Source organism: Amphibalanus amphitrite, unplaced genomic scaffold (assembly GCF_019059575.1).
Source record: "Amphibalanus amphitrite isolate SeventyFive unplaced genomic scaffold, NRLGWU_Aamphi_draft 000932F_arrow, whole genome shotgun sequence".
Classification (NCBI taxonomy): Eukaryota; Metazoa; Arthropoda; class Thecostraca; order Balanomorpha; family Balanidae; genus Amphibalanus; species Amphibalanus amphitrite.
The window spans coordinates 103,520-121,308 of NW_024882426.1; the positions used below are offsets into that span (position 1 = coordinate 103,520).

The following is a 17,789-nucleotide window of genomic DNA, read 5'->3' on the forward strand; positions in this document are numbered from 1 at the left end:
ATGAGCCGAATTAAAGTAAAGTTTGCTTCTCTCTCTTGCTTGGGTCAGAATTAAATAGCTGACAGTAAAGTAAAGTAAAACGAAAGATCTGGCTCATTGCCAGCCTTAGTAATTTCCCCTTCCCTGGCGGTTGCCTTAGGCATGCCGGGAAGACAAAATTAAAAAAAAAAAAAAAAAAAAGCGGCAGGCCGGTTTACAAATGGCAAACAAACTTGACGCGCAATTGACAACAGGTAACAGATTGATTAATAAAGCGGTGACAATATAAATGAAAATGACAATATGAAATGACAAATCGCATAGATGATCCCTACAGTACCCCCTCGCCAGACATGTCGCGGACAAAAGTGACATGGCGATATCTCACCGGAGGTCGTACGACGCGGCCGGAGCGGGTCGTCCGTAGTATCGGCTGAGGCTGCAATGGTGCAGCGTCAGCCCGAGCGACGGCTGCAGGGCGAGTTGGTGCGTCACCGTAGATCAGAAGCTCCGGGCCGCTGGGCTCATTGCTGAGCGGTGGCGCGGCCGGCGGGCCGCTGGACTGAGTACCGTGCGGCTGCACAGTCGGCAGGTCAGACTGTCGATGACCGGATTCGTCTGGTGTCTCCAGGAAGGCGGCCTTACACCGGTCGATGCTGATGACCTCCTTTTTCTGTCGACGGTCGATGGTGATGGTTTTGGTGGTCCTTTCGGTAACCGGGAACGGTCCGTCGTATGGAGCGTCCAGCGGGTAGCGGTGACAGTCCCTGCGCACGAAGACGTGTGTCGCCGTCTGGAGTGCCGTCGGGACGTACGTGGCGCGCTGGACCGGACGTGGGAGTGTCGGCCGCACCTGAGACATGGCGCGCTTCAGGTCTTGTACGAAACCGGCCGGTGATGCTGGTGAGGCTTGGCTGCTGGTGAAGAACTCGCCGGGAAGCCGCAGTGAGGAGCCGTACACCAGCTCGGCTGACGTCGCCTGCAGGTCCGCCTTGATGGTGGAGCGTATGCCCAGGAGCACCAGCGGCAGCACGTCCGTCCATGACGTAGCCTGGTGTGCACGGAGGCTGGCCTTCAGCTGGCGATGCAGGCGTTCCACCATACCGTTGCAGGCCGGGTGGTAGGACGTCGTCCGAGTTCGCTGGCAGCCCAGGAATCGCTGTAGCTCCGACCAGAGGGCCGACTCGAACTGGGCGCCTCGGTCCGTCGTGATGATGGACGGAACGCCGAATCGGGCGACCCAGTGCTCGAGGAAGGCGCGGGCGACCGTGGTGGTGCGGATGTCCGGCAGAGGGATGGCTTCTGGCCACCGAGTGAACCGGTCGACGCACGTCAGGAGGTACGAGTGCCCTCTTGACGGAGGCATCGGGCCGACGAGGTCCACGTGGACGTGGTCGAAGCGTTGCTGAGGTGGCTGGAAGGTGCCGACGTCAGACTTGGTGTGCCGGCCGATTTTGCAGCGCTGACAGGCGAGGCAGGTTCGGGTCCAGCGGCGCACGTCGCGATCCATACCGGGCCAGACGAACCGCTTAGAGACGAGCTTGACGGTGGCCTCGACGCCAGGGTGCGACAGGTCGTGCAGAGCCTTGGCGAAGGGCCGGCGCAGCGCCTCTGGGAGGACCGGCCGAGGCGATCCGGTGGACTCGTCGCAGAGCAGACGGAGTCCATCGCCGACCGGAATGTGGCGCAGGCGCAGTGAGGTGTCTAAGGCCTCGAGGTCTTCCAGCGAGCCGTCTTCGGACTGGGCCTTGGCGATGGCAGTGAAGTCGGCGAGCGGGGGTCGCGGCTGGGCCACCATCGAGACCGTGCGTGACAGCGTGTCGGCGACCACGTTGTCCTTGCCAGGCACATGGCGGATGTCAGACACGAACTGGCCGATGTAGTCCAGGTGGCGGACCTCTCGTGGCGAGTAGCGGTCGGACGAGGAGCCGATGGCCGTTACCAGCGGGCGGTGGTCTGTAAAGACGATTGCCGACCGGCCTTCGATGGCGTGCTTGAAGTGCCGGACGGCCAGGTAGATAGCGAGCAGCTCGCGCCCGAAGGTGCTGTACTTCTTCTCTGCAGGTTGAAGCGTCTTGGAGAAGAAGCTTAGCGGCTGCCATTCGCCAGCTACGTGCTGTTGGAGGACGGCGCCCACTCCGCAGTCCGAGGCGTCGACGAAGAGGGCGAGCGGCGCGTCCGGGACTTGGTGTGCGAGATGTGTCGCCGTGGCCAGGGCGTCCTTGACGTTCTTGAAACGCTGCCGCGCCGAGTCTGTCCACGTGACAGGCGCTCTCGAGCGTTTTGCCTTGTGGGTGATTAAGGCGTGCAGAGGCTGCAGGAGCTCGGCTGCCTGGGGGATGAAGCGGTGGTAGTAGGCTACCATCCCCAGGAACCTCCGTAGCTGGGACTGAGTGGTCGGTTCCGGGAAGTCTTTGATGGCCTCGACTCGTCCAGGCAGCGGGCGGACGCCGTCGGCGTCTACCGAGTGGCCGAGGAACACCACCTGCTCCTGTCCCAGGACGCACTTGTGCCTGTTGACGACGACGCCGTAGGTGTTGAGGCGCTGAAGCACTTGGTCCAGGAGCTGCAGGTGGTGTTCGGCAGTCGGGCTGGCCAGCAGAATGTCGTCCAGGTAGACGAAGCAGCCCGGTATGCCGCGGAGGACCTCATCCATGAAACGCTGGAAGGTCTGTCCGGCGTTTCTGAGGCCGAACGGCATCCGAACGCATTCGTAGAGGCCGAACGGTGTCGTGATGGCTGTCTTGGGGACGTCGGCAGGTTCCACCGGGATCTGGTGGTAGGCCTTCACCAAGTCAATGGTGCTGAAGACGGTGCACCCATGCAGGTCGGCTGAAAAGTCCCGCAGGTACGGCAGCGGGTAGCGGTCTGGTACGGTGCGGGCGTTCAGCGCTCTGTAGTCGCCGCAAGGACGCCACTCGCCGGGTCTCTTCTTTGGCACCATGTGGAGTGGAGTTGTCCAGCTGCTGCTCGACGGTCGAATGATGCCTTGCTGGAGCATCTTGTTGAACTCAGCACGTGCGATTTGAAGGCGCTCCGGCGGGAGGCGTCGTGGCCGCTGGTACACCGGTGGACCCTTGGTGACGATGTGGTGCGTCACGTTGTGCTTCACCGGTGTTGGTCCAGGTTTTGGTGAGGTCACATCCGGGTACCGGGCGAGGACAGCTGCGAAGCGAGCAGCAGCCTGCTCCCGGACGAGACGCACTCCGATGGAGCACAGCCTTGACCGCTCGGCGCTGGCGCAGACGGTGCCGTTCCGCAGGAGACGCTGGTTGGCAACGTCCACGACGAGGTGATGTGCGGCCAGGAAGTCGGTGCCCAAGATGGGTGTGGTGACGTCAGTGACGAAGAATCGATGTTTCAGGCGGTGCTGCTGACTCAAGGTGACGTCCAGCAGGCAGGTGCCGTGCACCGCGATCGGTGAGCCGTTTGCCGCGACGAGCTGCTGGCCGACAGGACCAGGGGTCAGTGTGGACCCGTTGGGCAGGCAGCGGCGAGGCAGCACGCTGACCTGCGCCCCGGTGTCGACTAGAAATTGCCGGTCCGTCTCCGTGTCCCTCACGAAGAGGAGTGGCGCGGCAGGAGGGGCGCCCGTGCTTTGCGCCATCAGCACGGGGCGCCTCAGTTTTCCGAGGCGATCCAGGAGCACGGCAACTTGCATCGGCGCGCTTGGGCGCCGAATCGCTGGTGGTACCAACACAGCGTGTCGTCGTGCGGCGGCGTTGAAGGACGAGCCGGTGACGGGCGGCGAGACTGGCGAGACGCCTGGCGCGGCCGGGAACGGCTGCGGTCGCGTCGCACGGCGTCCTCGAGTCGTCGGTTACTGGCCTCCAGGCGCTCCATCTTAGCGACCAGGGAGGCGATGACGGTGTCCAGCGCAGGGGTTGCAGCTGACGCTGGGGCTGTCACTGCAGCAGCGATGGGCAGTGCCGGCTGTGTGTACGGCTGTGCCGCGATCGCTGATAGCCGTGGGTCGGGTCCGCTAGCTTCCAGGTACCGGTCGGCCGCTTCTGCCAGTGCGTCAAGCGTGCTGTCGGCTGGCAGGAGGGCGAGGGCAGCACGGACGGGCTGCGGTAGCCGTTGTTGAAATAGGGTACGGAAGAGCTCCGTATCAACCGGGGCGTCCCCGGCTGCGGCTAGCTCGTTGCGCATTGAGCGCAACAGCGCCGTCGGCTTCTGATCGCCGAGCTGTTGGCGGCCGAGCAGGGCTTGTAGTCGGTCGGCGCGTGACTGTGCCAGGCGGGCTTGGAGCGCTGCACACAGCACGTCAAAAGACCGAGATGACCGGATGACGTCCTTGACCTGGACGGCGATGTTGGCGGGGAGGTTTGCGACGAGGAGCTTAAACCTCAGCTCGTCGGAGTCGACCCCGCTGACGTCGAAAGCGCACTGCACCTGCAGTAGCCACAGGTCGGGCTCTTCCGGAGAGTATGGTGGTAGCCGGAAGCTAGCCATGGGCCGATGAGTTGACTCGGAGGCTGAAGCTGGAACGCTGGCTGGGTCTTGAGCTGCGGCGCCGGACTGTGCGCTGTCCGCCGGCATGACGAGAGGCTAAGGTTGAACAACGGAGATCACGTCGGGGTCACCAATTGTCGTACTACGCTGTGGGTAGCGCTTGGCTGGACGGACGGTCTGTGACAACCTATTGATCTGTGGCTGATCTATTAGAGTGTCCGTCCGAGAGCCGTACGACGGCTGACAGAGCCTGGGGGTCGCGAACTGGTGTGGTAACCGTTACGCCCACCTGGGACGCCCGAGTCGGTACGGCACTTGCGGTGTCGTAACCGGATCGGCGGGAACCAGCAGAACGCTGTTGGACCGGCGGTGAAAGTCGGAACCGAGCACTCGCCCACCAGTGGGGCGTCTGGTCGAGCAGGTCTACCCGCTAAGGCAGCCTGAGCACGAACCAGTGGCAGGGTCCGATCAATGACCGTGGTCCGACCAGGGTGTCAGCGCAATGGCCAGTCAGAGGCGTCTTTAAGGGCGCGGAAGCCCACCTCGGTCGACTGTGGCCGGTGCAACCTAGTCAGGTCGTTTGTGTGAATCTCCGTGTTCTTCCCTCGCCTCAGAGTAGCCGCTCTTCTCCAAATGCCCGAGCCGTTTTCTATGTGTATTGGTCTTGCAGCGAACAGCAGAGTCGAAAAACGAATTGACAATGTCGCCGAAAACCGCGGTCACATGCTGGCCGTTCCTAGTACTACCAATATGCCCGCAGGCGCGGCGAGAGACAAGCTTAACGTATGAGTCACCGTCCGGCTGCCGGGAGAGCCCCTACCGCGACCTTTGCTCACAGTCATGACGTCACGACAATGGGCTCCTAAACGTACGGGCAGCGGCCGCCTCAGGGGTGCCGCCGTGACCTTTGCACGACACGTTCTATAGCGTATGGCACAGCGGTTACTAGAAAGGTTGAGGCCAGCGGCAGGCCGGTTTACAAATGGCAAACAAACTTGACGCGCAATTGACAACAGGTAACAGATTGATTAATAAAGCGGTGACAATATAAATGAAAATGACAATATGAAATGACAAATCGCATAGATGATCCCTACAATGTCTTCAATTTTGCTTATCGCAACGTCTTTTCATCCCAAGCTTTATGGGGATGATAACCGGCTCGCGGCGGCTCACGTAAAATATTGAACTACAATACAGCAGTGTTTCACCAGTGCAAAGTGTACTGAAGTCTGAACTGTGGGTGAAGTTCAAAAATGCAGCCTAAAATTCCAGGCAATCTTCGATTAGCCATAATTCAGGACAGATGGCGATTGGCATGTCTTTGACTGGCATCGTGCTTCGAAGAGTTTATTTTATTGAACGTCCAATCCATGTGCTCGGTTGATTTCCTTGACAACTACCGCGAAAACACGTCACATTTATCATCGTTTATTTCATCATGTCATGTGAGTGTATACCGAGGGAAATGGTATCGTTGTCGCGTGAATGGATTGATGCAGTATATGCAGCTGGACGCAGTCTCAAGTGAGAGGTATCAGGTATACATTCAAATACGCGAATAATGGATCCCCTGACACGGAACTTGCACATACCGTGAGAATTAGAAGGTATTGTTATGCAATGAACCATACCTCAGATCACTTGAACTGCCAACTGAACAAGATAAATATACTTTGAGAGAAGCGAACAAGAATGAAAAAAAAAAACAGGATAAACACGTCATCACCAATTCGAATCAATATGGACCCGAATTCACAAAGGTCCGCTGAAGCCGACCGACGAAACACCGACGATAACCGTGCCACGGTCCCGACCCGCTCCACAACCGCACTCATTGTTCCGGCGCGAGCACCACCCAACCGCCCCGGCGGACCGGGTGTGCGCAGCGCCTGTTGCACACCCAGTCACCAGAGCGCCGCGGGCTAGACGTCCTTCAGCGCCTCCGGCAGCGGGTTCTTGGGGTGCTTGCTCTCAAAATGCTGCTTGTAGGTCTTCGGGTCCGGCATTTGCGACTGAAACAGAAGCAAGTTTTGTCAGGGACTTATCGTACTCCGTCCAATGTTCGTAGATGCAGACCACAAGAAACGAGGTTGCGGTAAAGACCTCAATGGGGCAGGCATGCCGATGCGTTGGCCGGCAAGTGCAATATGCCAGGAAAGAAGACATATTTTTGATGACGCCCCGTCGCTGTAAATATTTCCCTTTCTTATGGTTCTATTTTTCCCGAAATATGCAGTGTGCACCCCTTTCTCCATAAAATGATTTGTCAACTCCACTTTCCACTATAGGTACCATAATATAAGCTTCATATTATAAGAGCACCAGGACTCCAGCGTCCATAGCCTTTCGGTGACTGCGACTCTGGCTCTATCTCCCACTCCGGACATCGCCATGGTAGTAAAGTTCAAGACGGAGACGCTTTTTTAGCCTGTCTAAAATAATCCTTTGCGCGTTCCGAGGCCTCATATTGCAAACACAAGTATAAATAATCATTGAACTACAGGCAGGTTGTGAGGCAACCACAGTCTTCTGCTTTTTACGCTTAAAAAGCCTGTCAAAAACACGAGTAAGGGTCTAGCTTCGACAAGATCTGTCTTGGAAAGGCAAATGAATCTAAGATTTGACATCTAACGGGTATTGAGCATGACTTTGAGTCATGAAATGTCGACTCCGACTCATGAGTCAGAGCAGGTAAGATTTTGGCGACTCCGACTCCAACTCCGACTCCGCGCAGAACTGTCCATTCCGACTGACTCCGACTCCGATTTCGACTCCGACTCCGTAGCCCTGAAGAGCACAACCTGTGCGTAAGTATACAATATACCTACAAATATTTACTTCAGATGGCTTCAAAAGGCTTGTCCAATGCTAAAATGGCACCTGCTTCAAAGGATAATCCTCTCTAAGCAAACCGAAATTAAAAGCTTGAGCTAGCATTTAGTAATAAGTCACTCATAGTATATCTAAGTTGGTACAGCATTGTACTCCCGTCAGCTGAGCGAAATGGATCATGCCCAGGCCCCAGCTGTGAAGACTGATGAGCACCCTTAACTTAACCATCTTAGTTCTCCAAATGTCCAGAATTGCCCGATAAACCCGTCTGAAGGTGTTAGGGTCTGTGATACAAACTCTGCTGAGCTTAGGTTTGACTTATGACTGTCAATCCACTCATTGAACAACTTAGGTCAACTTATTTTGAAAAATATTGAACAAATATCCTCCAACAAAAACAAAAAACACTATTACATCTCTATGTGAAAAACACAACAAACTGAAATTGACACACGACTTTTCTCCTTATGCCAAAATCCAAACATTGTGTCTAATTTTTTTATTTTACTTAATTAGTGATTGAAGGACACATACAGGGGTGGATAATTGTGCCGAGTTGGCGTAGCACGAGCTTTCCCAATTCCACGCCGGCTTGGCTTTGGAGCCGCAACAGACGGCGGAGGTAAAGGTCACCGCTAATGCGGCGACGATATGCTGCGCCCGTGCTACCCCATCTCGGTACATTTGTCCACCCCTGGACACTTAATGAAACATATGCTCTGATAGAAAAGTTTGACAATGATCTATTCATGAACCAACAAGGTCTCATATAAGTCCTTCACCCCGCGTTCGATGTCTCTGGGACGACGAAGATTCTACGTCGTCCCGCCAATCACGTTCCATGGCCGCAGCCGAGCCCCCGCTGAACTTGAACGGGATTGGCTGGACGACGTAGAATCTTCGTCGTACGAGAGACATCAAACGTGGGGTCAATCTCCACTTGCAGCAACTAGTCTACATTGTAGGGAATTAGGGATTGGGGATATGTAGGGATTAGGGATATTAGTGGGTTTCCTAGCACAAGAGAAGTCTCACATTTTTACAATGCAATTTTGAGGCAGAGATGAGAGGAAAATCCTTGAAATCATCAGAATCCCAACAGCACAATAGCAGGTTTCAATTGCTGGCTAGCTAACATAAGTTACTAGCCTTGCAAATGTCACAGTTGTAGGAGAGGCCAGCAGCCGCAGCCTTCTTCTGCTCCTTTAGGTTGTGGCCAGCCTGTTTCTTGGCAGCTGCCTGCTTAGCTTGAGCCTTCTGTTGTGACTGAATTTTCTGCTGGCCTCGCGCCATGGCTGAAAACAGACAATATTGACAATTGACACCTCAACAATTACTTGTTTATTCGAAACCAAACGAGATCGACAGAATGGGATGCATTTAAGGATATTTCACTGATATTTTTTGCTGCTAAACCTATGCAGCATACTGAAGCAATGATATACAGCAATTGTGGTCAAAAAGTCACTTTCAAATACACCTCAAGATGAAATGCATGCCTCATCTCTTATTTGTTTGAATTTGACAGTTTAATATTGAGACATATCCCATGTCCTAAAATTTTACTTTTCTTCAACAATAAGCATCATATTAAATGTTAACTTATAAAGCAAGTGTTTCAATTACTTGAAGCATTAATAACAGTAGACACGTGTCTGCCAAACAATACGAAAATAAAACTTGTATTCAATGCATTCTTCAGTTGTGAGCCACCTATCAAAAGATTCTATGTGGTATTTGAGGCAGAAACAGTGGCATATAATATGAGTAAAATAACAATGCCGTTTGATGAAATTAGCAGACAGATAAATAAATATTATGAACTTACCTACACTCCAACAACAACCACGAGAGGAGAAAGCCAATAGAGAACCAGCTGGATGCGCCGTTTTGTGTCGCGCGAGAGTTTTTCGCCACGTTTGCAAGATGTGCGCAGTTATTGGTTGGGAGGGCTGTTGAACTCCGCTGCTAAATTAATTTCATGTAAAGTTAAGCGCTGGGCAGCTTTGAATGTTTCCAACATCAGTATTGTTTTTGATTTAGGAATTCAAACATTTGTAGCACCCTTAGAAACGTAATTTTTGCAAAAGATTAAAAAGCTAATTGTCAATGCCATCGCGATTTTCTCTTGATTTCGCTCACCTACGCCAGCAACACCATCCCGTCCAACACAAGTGTTTGGACGGGACCAGACCGACCGGAAGAAGTAATGGGAATAGATAAGTGATAACGATGGTGAGGAGGGCACCAGCCGCTACCTGATTCAGCCCTTGTTGGCGATTTAGCTGAATGGAGGCAGATCAGTGATAGGTACTCTATCGCTAGATGGCCGGAGCCAACTGGTTGCACCCCTCGGACAAAAGGAGCCCCGCACCGGCACCCGCGTCTCGAGGGCGAGAGCCGTGAAGCAAGTTTGGTTTGAACCAAGTGTTTCAATGGCGATACCCTCAGCCGCCGCCCCCAATCAACCCAAGAAATGAGGGAATGAAAAAGATTACCTAATTGCAAGGGATGAACAGGCGGGATGTTCCACTCCACCACTCGCTGCTTGCAAGCTGCACGTTTCTTATAGGTATCTTGAGCTGCACATCGATTCTGAAACCGCTGCTTTCGAGCCCTCGCCATTCACCAACACTCTCGGCCGCACTTGATGTAGTGCGTCACGTCACCTCACCACTGACACAACCTCTTGCCACTGAAATTCCCGGCAGACTAACCGGCACACCGCACGCCGAGCGGAGGTGGTCACCTCGAATCGATAGTGCCCCAGGGCAAGGCGATATAAGTTCGGCCGGTCGTGGTCTTCAGTCGCCAGTGGTCAGCCCCACGGTGACTATAAATAGTCAGTCCCAGGGCACAGGCAACACCGTTCCCGGTGCTTCTAGCATTCTACTATCCTCAGGATACTGAAGTCCTTCTCCCCAACGCCGCAACGGCCCCTCCGGGCTGGACAGGCAACTTTATCTCATGCGGGCTGCTCCCTTGGAGCGGCACCGGCCACCGCTGCTCCCGAGGGAGCGCACCCCGTAGCCGGGTGCAGAGAGTGCTTGGGGGGGGGGGCTGGTCGGCCTGTCCATTTGGACGGGCTCAGCCCCGGCGACTCTCTAGGGTGCCTGCCCAGACCAGACCAATGTCTCCCCCTAATTCCTATCATCCTTCCGGCTCTGAAATGGTCTAATTGGACCGAAAGGGCCTAACCCAACAAAACAAAACAAAAAAACTTGGTGTAAGTGTCGCGCAAGGTGTCGCGTAAACTCCAGCGGCATGTCAGTCTCCACATTCCGTGGTGTAGTGCGTCGTGTGTTCTGCTATCCTGTATGAACGTCCCGTTTAGCTAGTGTTGTGCCCCTGGATGTTGTGCCTAGTATATGGCCTTGGTGCTGTGACTGTGTACCACTGCAGTCTAAATGTTTAACTCACCTGTTTAACTCACCTGTTGGGTTTCCTCAGCCTTGCTCTTAGGAGAGGAGTGAGAAGGAGGGAAACCCAAGTCGTTCAGAGACGCGCCAATTCCAAAGAATATAGTTGGACACAAGCTGGGGCCAGTGGGTGGGCCTTGAGTCAGGGAACTGGTGTTGTGCGTCTGCGTGTGAATTGTTGTGGAAACTCGACAACAAGTCGACAAACTCGACTCGTAGTTGGTGCAAGTCGACACAAGTCGACAAAACTCGACTCGTAGTTGGTGCTAATGCTCCACAAAGAAAGAAAGAAAGAGAGAGAAACGGCTGTGAAGTGTAACGCAAATGCTGTCTCACCCGCAAACCAAATGGGTGAATGACATGTGAAGGAAGGCCAGGCATGGTGGGAATGCAGAAATCAGGAGGCAAGTGGTGAATGACCGATTGGAGCTCCATGGCGCATCTGACCCTGTCCTTGCTTGTTAAGAACGGGGCGCATACCATGGAGGGGGGGGGGGGGATCCAATGGTTTGACATTATACCGATCGTAATCTGTCATATAACGTAGCAACATTAGACTGAGTAATCGTAAAGTTTCGCGCCCAACACCTCTGCGAGTCCTCCTTTGAATTTCTGCAGGGAGGTTTCTTGCACTAGCCACCCCGGGAGGCTATTCCATTCTTTGACGACTCTGTGTGTGAAGTATCTGGACCTCGCGTCAACATGCGCGCGGATGACCTTGATCTTGTGTCTGTGACCACGTGTTCTTCCATTTACTTCCAGACTCCACAAATCCTCCGGCGAGATGTGACAGTGTCCATGAAATATTTTCCAGCACTTCAAAATATCAGCACGAAGAAGGCGACCCTGCACAGAAAAAAGATCAAGTGTTTTGAGCCTGTCACCATAGCACGTATCTTTGAGGCCCAGAGTGTTACGCGTCCATAGTCTCTGGATTTTCTCTAACTTCTTGAGATCTTGAACATATCCACTGTTCCACACAGATGAAGCGTACTCAATAATGGGCCGTATGTGTGTCTTCCAAATGAACATCATGAAGTCAGGTGATCGGCAGCGAGTAGATCTAAGAAAGTTATGGACAACGCCCCCAGCCTTTCTCGCAGCAAGGGCACAGTGCTCGTGGAATTTTAAACTGTCATCCACGGCGACGCCCAGATCAGTGTAGGCCGAAACGTGCGGTATTTCGGTGCCATTCAATGTGTATGAAATGATGGACTGGGCGTGATATCGGCGCCGAAAATGAAGCACAGCGCACTTTCGTAGGTTAAGCGCCAGCCCCCACGATGTGGCTGTGTCGTACAGTAGGTCGATGTCCCTCTGGAGATCTTCCGCTGTAGTCAGAGGGGCTTCTCTGTCCATCTTCATATACACTTTCAAATCATCCGCGAATATCTTGTAGCTACTCGTCAAAGTTGAAGCGATGTTATTTATGTACAATAGGAACAAAATCGGTCCTAGAACGGAGCCCTGTGGTACACCACTCAGCACCTCTGTTGGCTTGCTTGTCGTGTCTTTAACCAGCACTTGCATTTCTCTTCCCACCAAGAAATCATACAGCCAGTCAAGAAGCCTTCCCTGCACACCGATCTGTCTTAGCTTCTCGAGGAGGATGGCATGACAAACCACGTCGAATGCTTTCGAGAAATCGAACATGATGAGGTCGACAGGATGGCCACAGTCAAGCGCGCTAGTGATTTCATCATAAGTGAGAATCAGCTGGTCCTCCGTGGAGCGACCTGGACGGAAACCAAACTGTTCCTCAGAGAGAATCGCATTTTCGCAGAAGTAATCATAAAGTCCACGGAAGATCAATCTCTCAAGACTCTTACAAGCAACTGACGTCAGTGCAACCGGCCTGTAGTTCTGAGGGTCGTGACGGGAACCTTTCTTAAAGATAGGCACAATCAGTGATGACTTCCAGGCTCGAGGAAGCTTCCCCTCTAGAAGGGACCGACGGAAGATAATATACAAGGGACTGGTGAGGGTATTGGCACAAGACCTCAACAGTCTTGGGTGCAGCCCGTCCAGTCCCATGGCTGAGTTTGGATCTAGACCGGTGAGCAGTGTGCGTACGTCAGAGGGGCCGAACTCGATCTCGCTAAGTGCGGCCTCGCAACGCTGATGAGGAGCCGGCTCCTCCGGCACCGCAGCAGTGTGAATGTCAGCAAAAGCACGAAGAAGACAGTCTGCCATTTCCCCCGGATCATCAGAAATGGTGTTTGGGTCCATGCGCAGTGGACCCACGGAGGAGCGGAATTGCTTTTTATGTCTCATGTAAGAGTGAAGAAGTTTCGGATTTGCTTTGGATCTTGCTATCAGTGACCTTTCGTACTCTATCTGGGACCTATGAGCGTAGGATCGTATGTTATTGTTGGTCTCGAGAAATGTTTTCAGTGCCAAGCACGTCTCAGGCGACTTTCTGCCAAGCATGGATCTGATATCCTTGTAAGCTTGCCATGCTTCCCTACGCAGGCGCTTCAAAGACGATGGAGGGTTTGACTTCCAGGGGGGTTTCATTGGTCTAGTGTCGTGCATCCTTCTTGGAACGTGTCGGTCTATGAGTGGGTTCATGATGGACAGCAATTTTGTGAATGCTTCGTGCGAGGAAAGCTGTGAGAATTCTGTTCCCCAGTCAATGCCCTCCAGCTCCGCATTCGCATGTTCCGTGTTCCGTGGTATTAGTGCTGTGTGCTATGTTAAAGTCTACTTTAAGTTGTGATAGTGTTGTTTTGTGTTACGTTGCTGTCTCCGTGTCCATGCTCCGTGGTGCTAGTGTCGTGTGAAGTGTTGCAGTCTCCTTCCTATGGTGCTAGTGTCCTGTGCAGACAGTGTACTCTTGCAGTCTCCATGTCCCGTATTGCCAGTTTCATGTGTATTGCACTTGGTCTCCATCGTGCTTCTGTTGTGTAGGTACTGCTGTGGATTCCATGTCCCGTGGTGTATGTGTCGTGTGCACTGTTGCAATCTTCATGTCCCGTGATGCTACAGTCCTGTGTGTTGCTGCAGTCTCCGTATCCCGTGGTGTTAGCATCGTATCTTATGTTGAAGTCTCTTGCAAGTTATGCTAGTGTTGTGTGTTACGTTGCAGTCTCCATGTCCCGTAGTGTTAGTGTCGCGTGTACTGCTACAGTCTCCATATCTCGTGATATATAGCAACAGGATGTGGAGACTTTTAAGTGCCGACACTTATAAGCTTCCATCGTCGACAAGACGGCTTATACGTAAGTTTCGTGTGTTCTGTTACAATCACCATACCCGCGGTGTTAGTATCGAGTGTATTGTTGAAATCTCCTTCAAATAGTGTTTGCTGCTGTTTGCTCTTTGCTGCAAATGCCGCTTGTTCGTCAGTTGGCCAGCGAATGCAGCAAAGCGGACACAATCCAGTGTATGGGACTAACAGGAGGTGTTCAGTGAATTCTGGACAACGTAGTTCGTCCAGAATCCGTAGTTAAACGTGTTCCAAAGTATAACACGTTTAAATTTGTTATCCTTTGGAAGATCAATTCATGTGCATATTTTAATTCGATGCTATTTATGAGGAAACTGATGGTTGGAAAGTTGATGAATTTGGCTAAGCATAAAATATTGAGGCTTCTTACGGTGACAGCTGGTGGACGCAAACATGTTGGCATCGTTGGCATGAGGCAAAGTTTGCGAACTGAAGGTGTACCTAACTGAGGAAGGTATAAATAAAAATGGAATGTTTCCGCGCAAAGATACCCTCTGAGCTTCACACGCCCGATGAACGACGTTGACATCTAGATTGGCGTTGGGTTGACATCATTCTTCACAGACAAATAGTTATTTCGTTTATTTCGCTAGGACGGAATATATTTATTACATTTTATTGACATTGTACACGTTACACAACTGACCGTTTATTGAATACTGGCGAACAGAGAGATGCCACCGGGATAGTGCGCGTGTGCTGCCGCCGGTAACCGGTCTCAGAGGATCCCCTCTGGTCACCGTCACAGCTCGGCAGCACGCGGCGGCTGCGCGTGTGTGAGACAGAACACCGGTGAATATGAGTATTGCCGACCGCCCCGCGGCTGCTGCTGCGTCCGTGACGCGCCCCCCCAGACCGGGACCTACTCGAACGACTCCTTCTCGCCGATGATGGCCGTCGTGATGATGGTGTAGAAGCTCTCGTCCTCGTCGACCGGCAGGTTCTCCTCCACCAGCATGGGCAGGTAGTCCTCGCGGAACGACTTCTTCATGCACGCCTCCAGCTTGGACTCCTGAGTAAACAGACGCACGGTGAAGGTGTGAGTGGAGATTCACATGGAAATAGAATATCCAAATAGCGACACAACAAGGCATTACATCTTCACACATCGTCGCCACAACGCGTCTGTGGCGCCATACAGACAGCAAAGTACATTTTCCTCCCGGCCGCGATTCTTTTAGTGAGCAGCAGCAGCCCTGCTCGAATCTTACCTTGAAACACTTGAAGAAGGTCATCTGGCGGCCGAAGCCCATCAGCACTCCCGGCTTATCCAGCACGTGGTCAGGGATGCAGGAGGCGAACTGGTGACAGTCGGTCATGAACTGGCCCAGCTCGGTCTTCATGGTCTCGTCAATGTCCATGTTGGAGAGCCGCTCCCGCATGGAGTCGATGTCCACGTTGTTCTCCTTGTCAAGCTGAAGAAGAAAAAGCGGAGTTATTTTTACTAAAATGTGCCACGATTCCACTCTCAGGTCACCAAAGGACTGATGTCCATTATTCGTTTCGAAAATGAAACTTCAAATGCACTTTAATGCTTCATCATACCATAGACGTTTGCTATGAAATGCCGCTTTTACGTCATATATGTAATGGCTCACGCCAGGCCACCTGATGGTCATAACATGTGGGGAAAGACATGACCACATAACGGTACCCGGGTTTGAAGTTCCTTACCATCTTCAGCTCCCTGAGCACGCAGGTGGCGTTGCCGAAGAAGGCGGTGATTTTGGTGCGCATCTTCTCCAGCTTGTCGGGGCTGAAGTGGCGCGCTTGCCTACGGCGGCGAACCAGCTGCAACGCGAGAGAGAGAGAGAGAGAGAGAGAGAGAGAGAGAGAGAGAGAGAGAGAGAGAGAAAGAGAGAGAGAGAGAGAGAGAGAGAGAGAGAGAGAGAGAGAGAGAGAGAGAGAGAGAAAGAGAGAGAGAGAGAGAGAGAGAGAGAGAGAGAGAGAGAGAGAGAGAGAGAGAGAGAGAGAGAGAGAGAGAGAGAGAGAGAGAGAGAGAGAGAGAGAGAGAGAGAGAGAGAGAGAAGCCATATAATGTTTAGAGTGCGATGGACGGGACAGGGCATAGCGGCCGATGTCCTTGTGACTTCAGCACCAAGCCGATGGTGAGTTGAAAATGTGTTTTGGTATATTTACATGTAACTGGTAACTGCTATGCAGTAATGCTATCGAGGTCAGTTGAGGTGAAGGTTTCTTCCAACCTTTATATAACCTTTATGTACCTTTACCTTAATATTAATTACCTTCATAACCTTAACCTTTATATTTTCCAACCTTTATACGGTTGAGTTTTTAGCTTTATAATATAAACTTTGCATCAAACGACATTCACTAGGACTCTTTTTCAGCGAATGTCACTCTAGCATCATTCATGTCATAACGGTTCTCTGAAGTAAGAACGGAGTCATTGTGTTACTGTTAGTGTTGTGACGTCATTAGCCTTACCGACAGCTCGTCGTCGCCGGTGACGATGGCGTCGGCGGCGGGCAGCGCCTCCGGGTGGTGTCCGCTGCACTTGACGTGCGCTGCGTACATCTCCTCACGCAGGGAGGACATCACCTCCTTTCCGAAACAGTCCGCGTAAATCTGCCGGCCGGGGGAACATTTCATGTAAAAAAAAGATGAAGCTGAAAATAACTATAAAGCGATATTGGTGTTTTCATCGAGCGCTCTCTTCAATGACGTATTTATCCAGGGCACCTTGGCGTTGCCGACTGAAGCACATTTGAACGGGAGTAGCGTTATGATCATAGCTAAATGCTGTCGACCTTTATCATTGCCCAATAGTTTTTATGCGCAAAAACTATGTAGAGCGCGATATTCCCTAAAGATCGGTGAGCGAGACTGGTAACTTATTTTGACTCACATAGCGCCGTTTCCGATGGCATTCTGTGCTACAATTCCCAGACACCGAGCTCACCTTTTTCATGGCGAACTTTTTGACCATTTTCTCTGGTAGCCAGCCGGCAGAGACGGCGCAAAGGCAGGCCGCCAGAACGGCGAGCTGGACGGACTTCATAACGGCTGAAACGGGAGCAAACAACACTGAAACAACGGAGAAACCGCGACGGCACAACGAGCTTTTAAAACTAACGACGGTTTGTAAGTATTAATTGCTACAAATAAAACGGTGGTTAAATAATGTAATTTGTGCTTAAGCTAATAATGATGAAATAAACTCATAATTTTTGACTATTCGAAATTCGAGAGCTGCAACAAAACAAGCTACCATTTCTTGTTGCAGTTACGATTAGAAATTTAATCAGTGAGCCAAGTATCAATCTGCAGAAAGGCTCTACCAGCTCACCATAGCTCACCAAGTCTCTGCCCAGCGCCGGTCGGGCAGGGCTCACCTGTTTCGGGGAGGTGTGTGGCCGGGACGGGGTCGGCGGTGTCTGCGGGCCGCTGCTCGCCTCCCGCCGCCTTTATACACGGCCCGCTGCGGTCATGGGCGGCCTGCTGCAGCGGTTGCAGCCGGCGGCAGCTGGCAACAGCGGTGGCGCCGCAGCGGCACACAGTGACTCGTGAAGAGCGGCCGTGCCTTCCGCTAACTGCCGCGCCGGCCGAACCAACTGCGTCTCCCGACGTCGGCATTGAACTTTGCATATTGTATCTCATGTTATCATTGTCCTTCAAACACGGGCTTCTATTACGACGCTAGCACCAAGGGACGGTCTACGGATACGGCAACAGCCAAAAATACACAAGACAAAAATCTACCGACAAAAACACCACGCAGTGGAGACTGCAATAATATACAGAACAGTAACAGCATAGGACGGAGGCGGGATGCTGTGATACACACATGACACAATTGATCCCACTACGCGGCAAAGACTACAACAGTGCTTATAAAACTATACAGCGAT

The 17,789-nt window shown here is 52.5% G+C and overlaps 2 protein-coding genes across 3 annotated transcripts; both read right to left on the bottom strand.

The window, feature by feature from the left end:
• Nucleotides 1–5,852: 5,852 nt before the first annotated feature.
• On the bottom strand, nucleotides 5,853–9,978 carry LOC122368215 (zinc finger protein 706-like). Of its 2 annotated transcripts, none has more exons than XM_043341946.1 (3): nucleotides 9,892–9,978; nucleotides 8,419–8,564; nucleotides 5,853–6,449 (listed from the first exon to the last, which is right to left on the bottom strand). In XM_043341946.1, the coding sequence occupies exons 2-3, from the start codon at nucleotides 8,560–8,562 to the stop codon at nucleotides 6,360–6,362; spliced, it is 234 nt and encodes a 77-aa protein (XP_043197881.1). In that variant the 5' UTR covers nucleotides 8,563–8,564; nucleotides 9,892–9,978; the 3' UTR covers nucleotides 5,853–6,359. The 2 variants fall into 2 exon arrangements, with proteins under 2 accessions (XP_043197881.1, XP_043197882.1); XM_043341947.1 differs by lacking the exon at nucleotides 9,892–9,978 and adding an exon at nucleotides 9,098–9,411.
• Nucleotides 9,979–14,484: 4,506 nt separating this feature from the next.
• LOC122368216 lies at nucleotides 14,485–17,590 on the bottom strand. The gene is made up of 6 exons (XM_043341948.1): nucleotides 17,274–17,590; nucleotides 16,841–16,944; nucleotides 16,366–16,506; nucleotides 15,592–15,708; nucleotides 15,129–15,332; nucleotides 14,485–14,929 (listed from the first exon to the last, which is right to left on the bottom strand). Exons 1-6 carry the CDS (start codon nucleotides 17,536–17,538, stop codon nucleotides 14,780–14,782), a joined length of 981 nt encoding a protein of 326 aa, XP_043197883.1. The 5' UTR covers nucleotides 17,539–17,590; the 3' UTR covers nucleotides 14,485–14,779.
• Between the last annotated feature and the right edge of the window lie 199 nt (nucleotides 17,591–17,789).

Coding starts and splice junctions, on each gene's coding strand:
- LOC122368216 (XM_043341948.1), bottom strand. CDS start 17,538: ATGAGATACAATATGCAAAGTTCAATGCCGACGTCGGGAGACGCAGTT. Junction 16,945..17,273: donor CACACACCTCCCCGAAACAG/GTGAGCCCTGCC, acceptor CTCCCGTTTCAG/CCGTTATGAAGTCCGTCCAG. Junction 15,709..16,365: donor CCGGCGACGACGAGCTGTCG/GTAAGGCTAATG, acceptor CTCGCGTTGCAG/CTGGTTCGCCGCCGTAGGCA.
- LOC122368215 (XM_043341946.1), bottom strand. CDS start 8,562: ATGGCGCGAGGCCAGCAGAAAATTCAGTCACAACAGAAGGCTCAAGCT. Junction 6,450..8,418: donor ACAACTGTGACATTTGCAAG/GCTAGTAACTTA, acceptor CTTCTGTTTCAG/TCGCAAATGCCGGACCCGAA.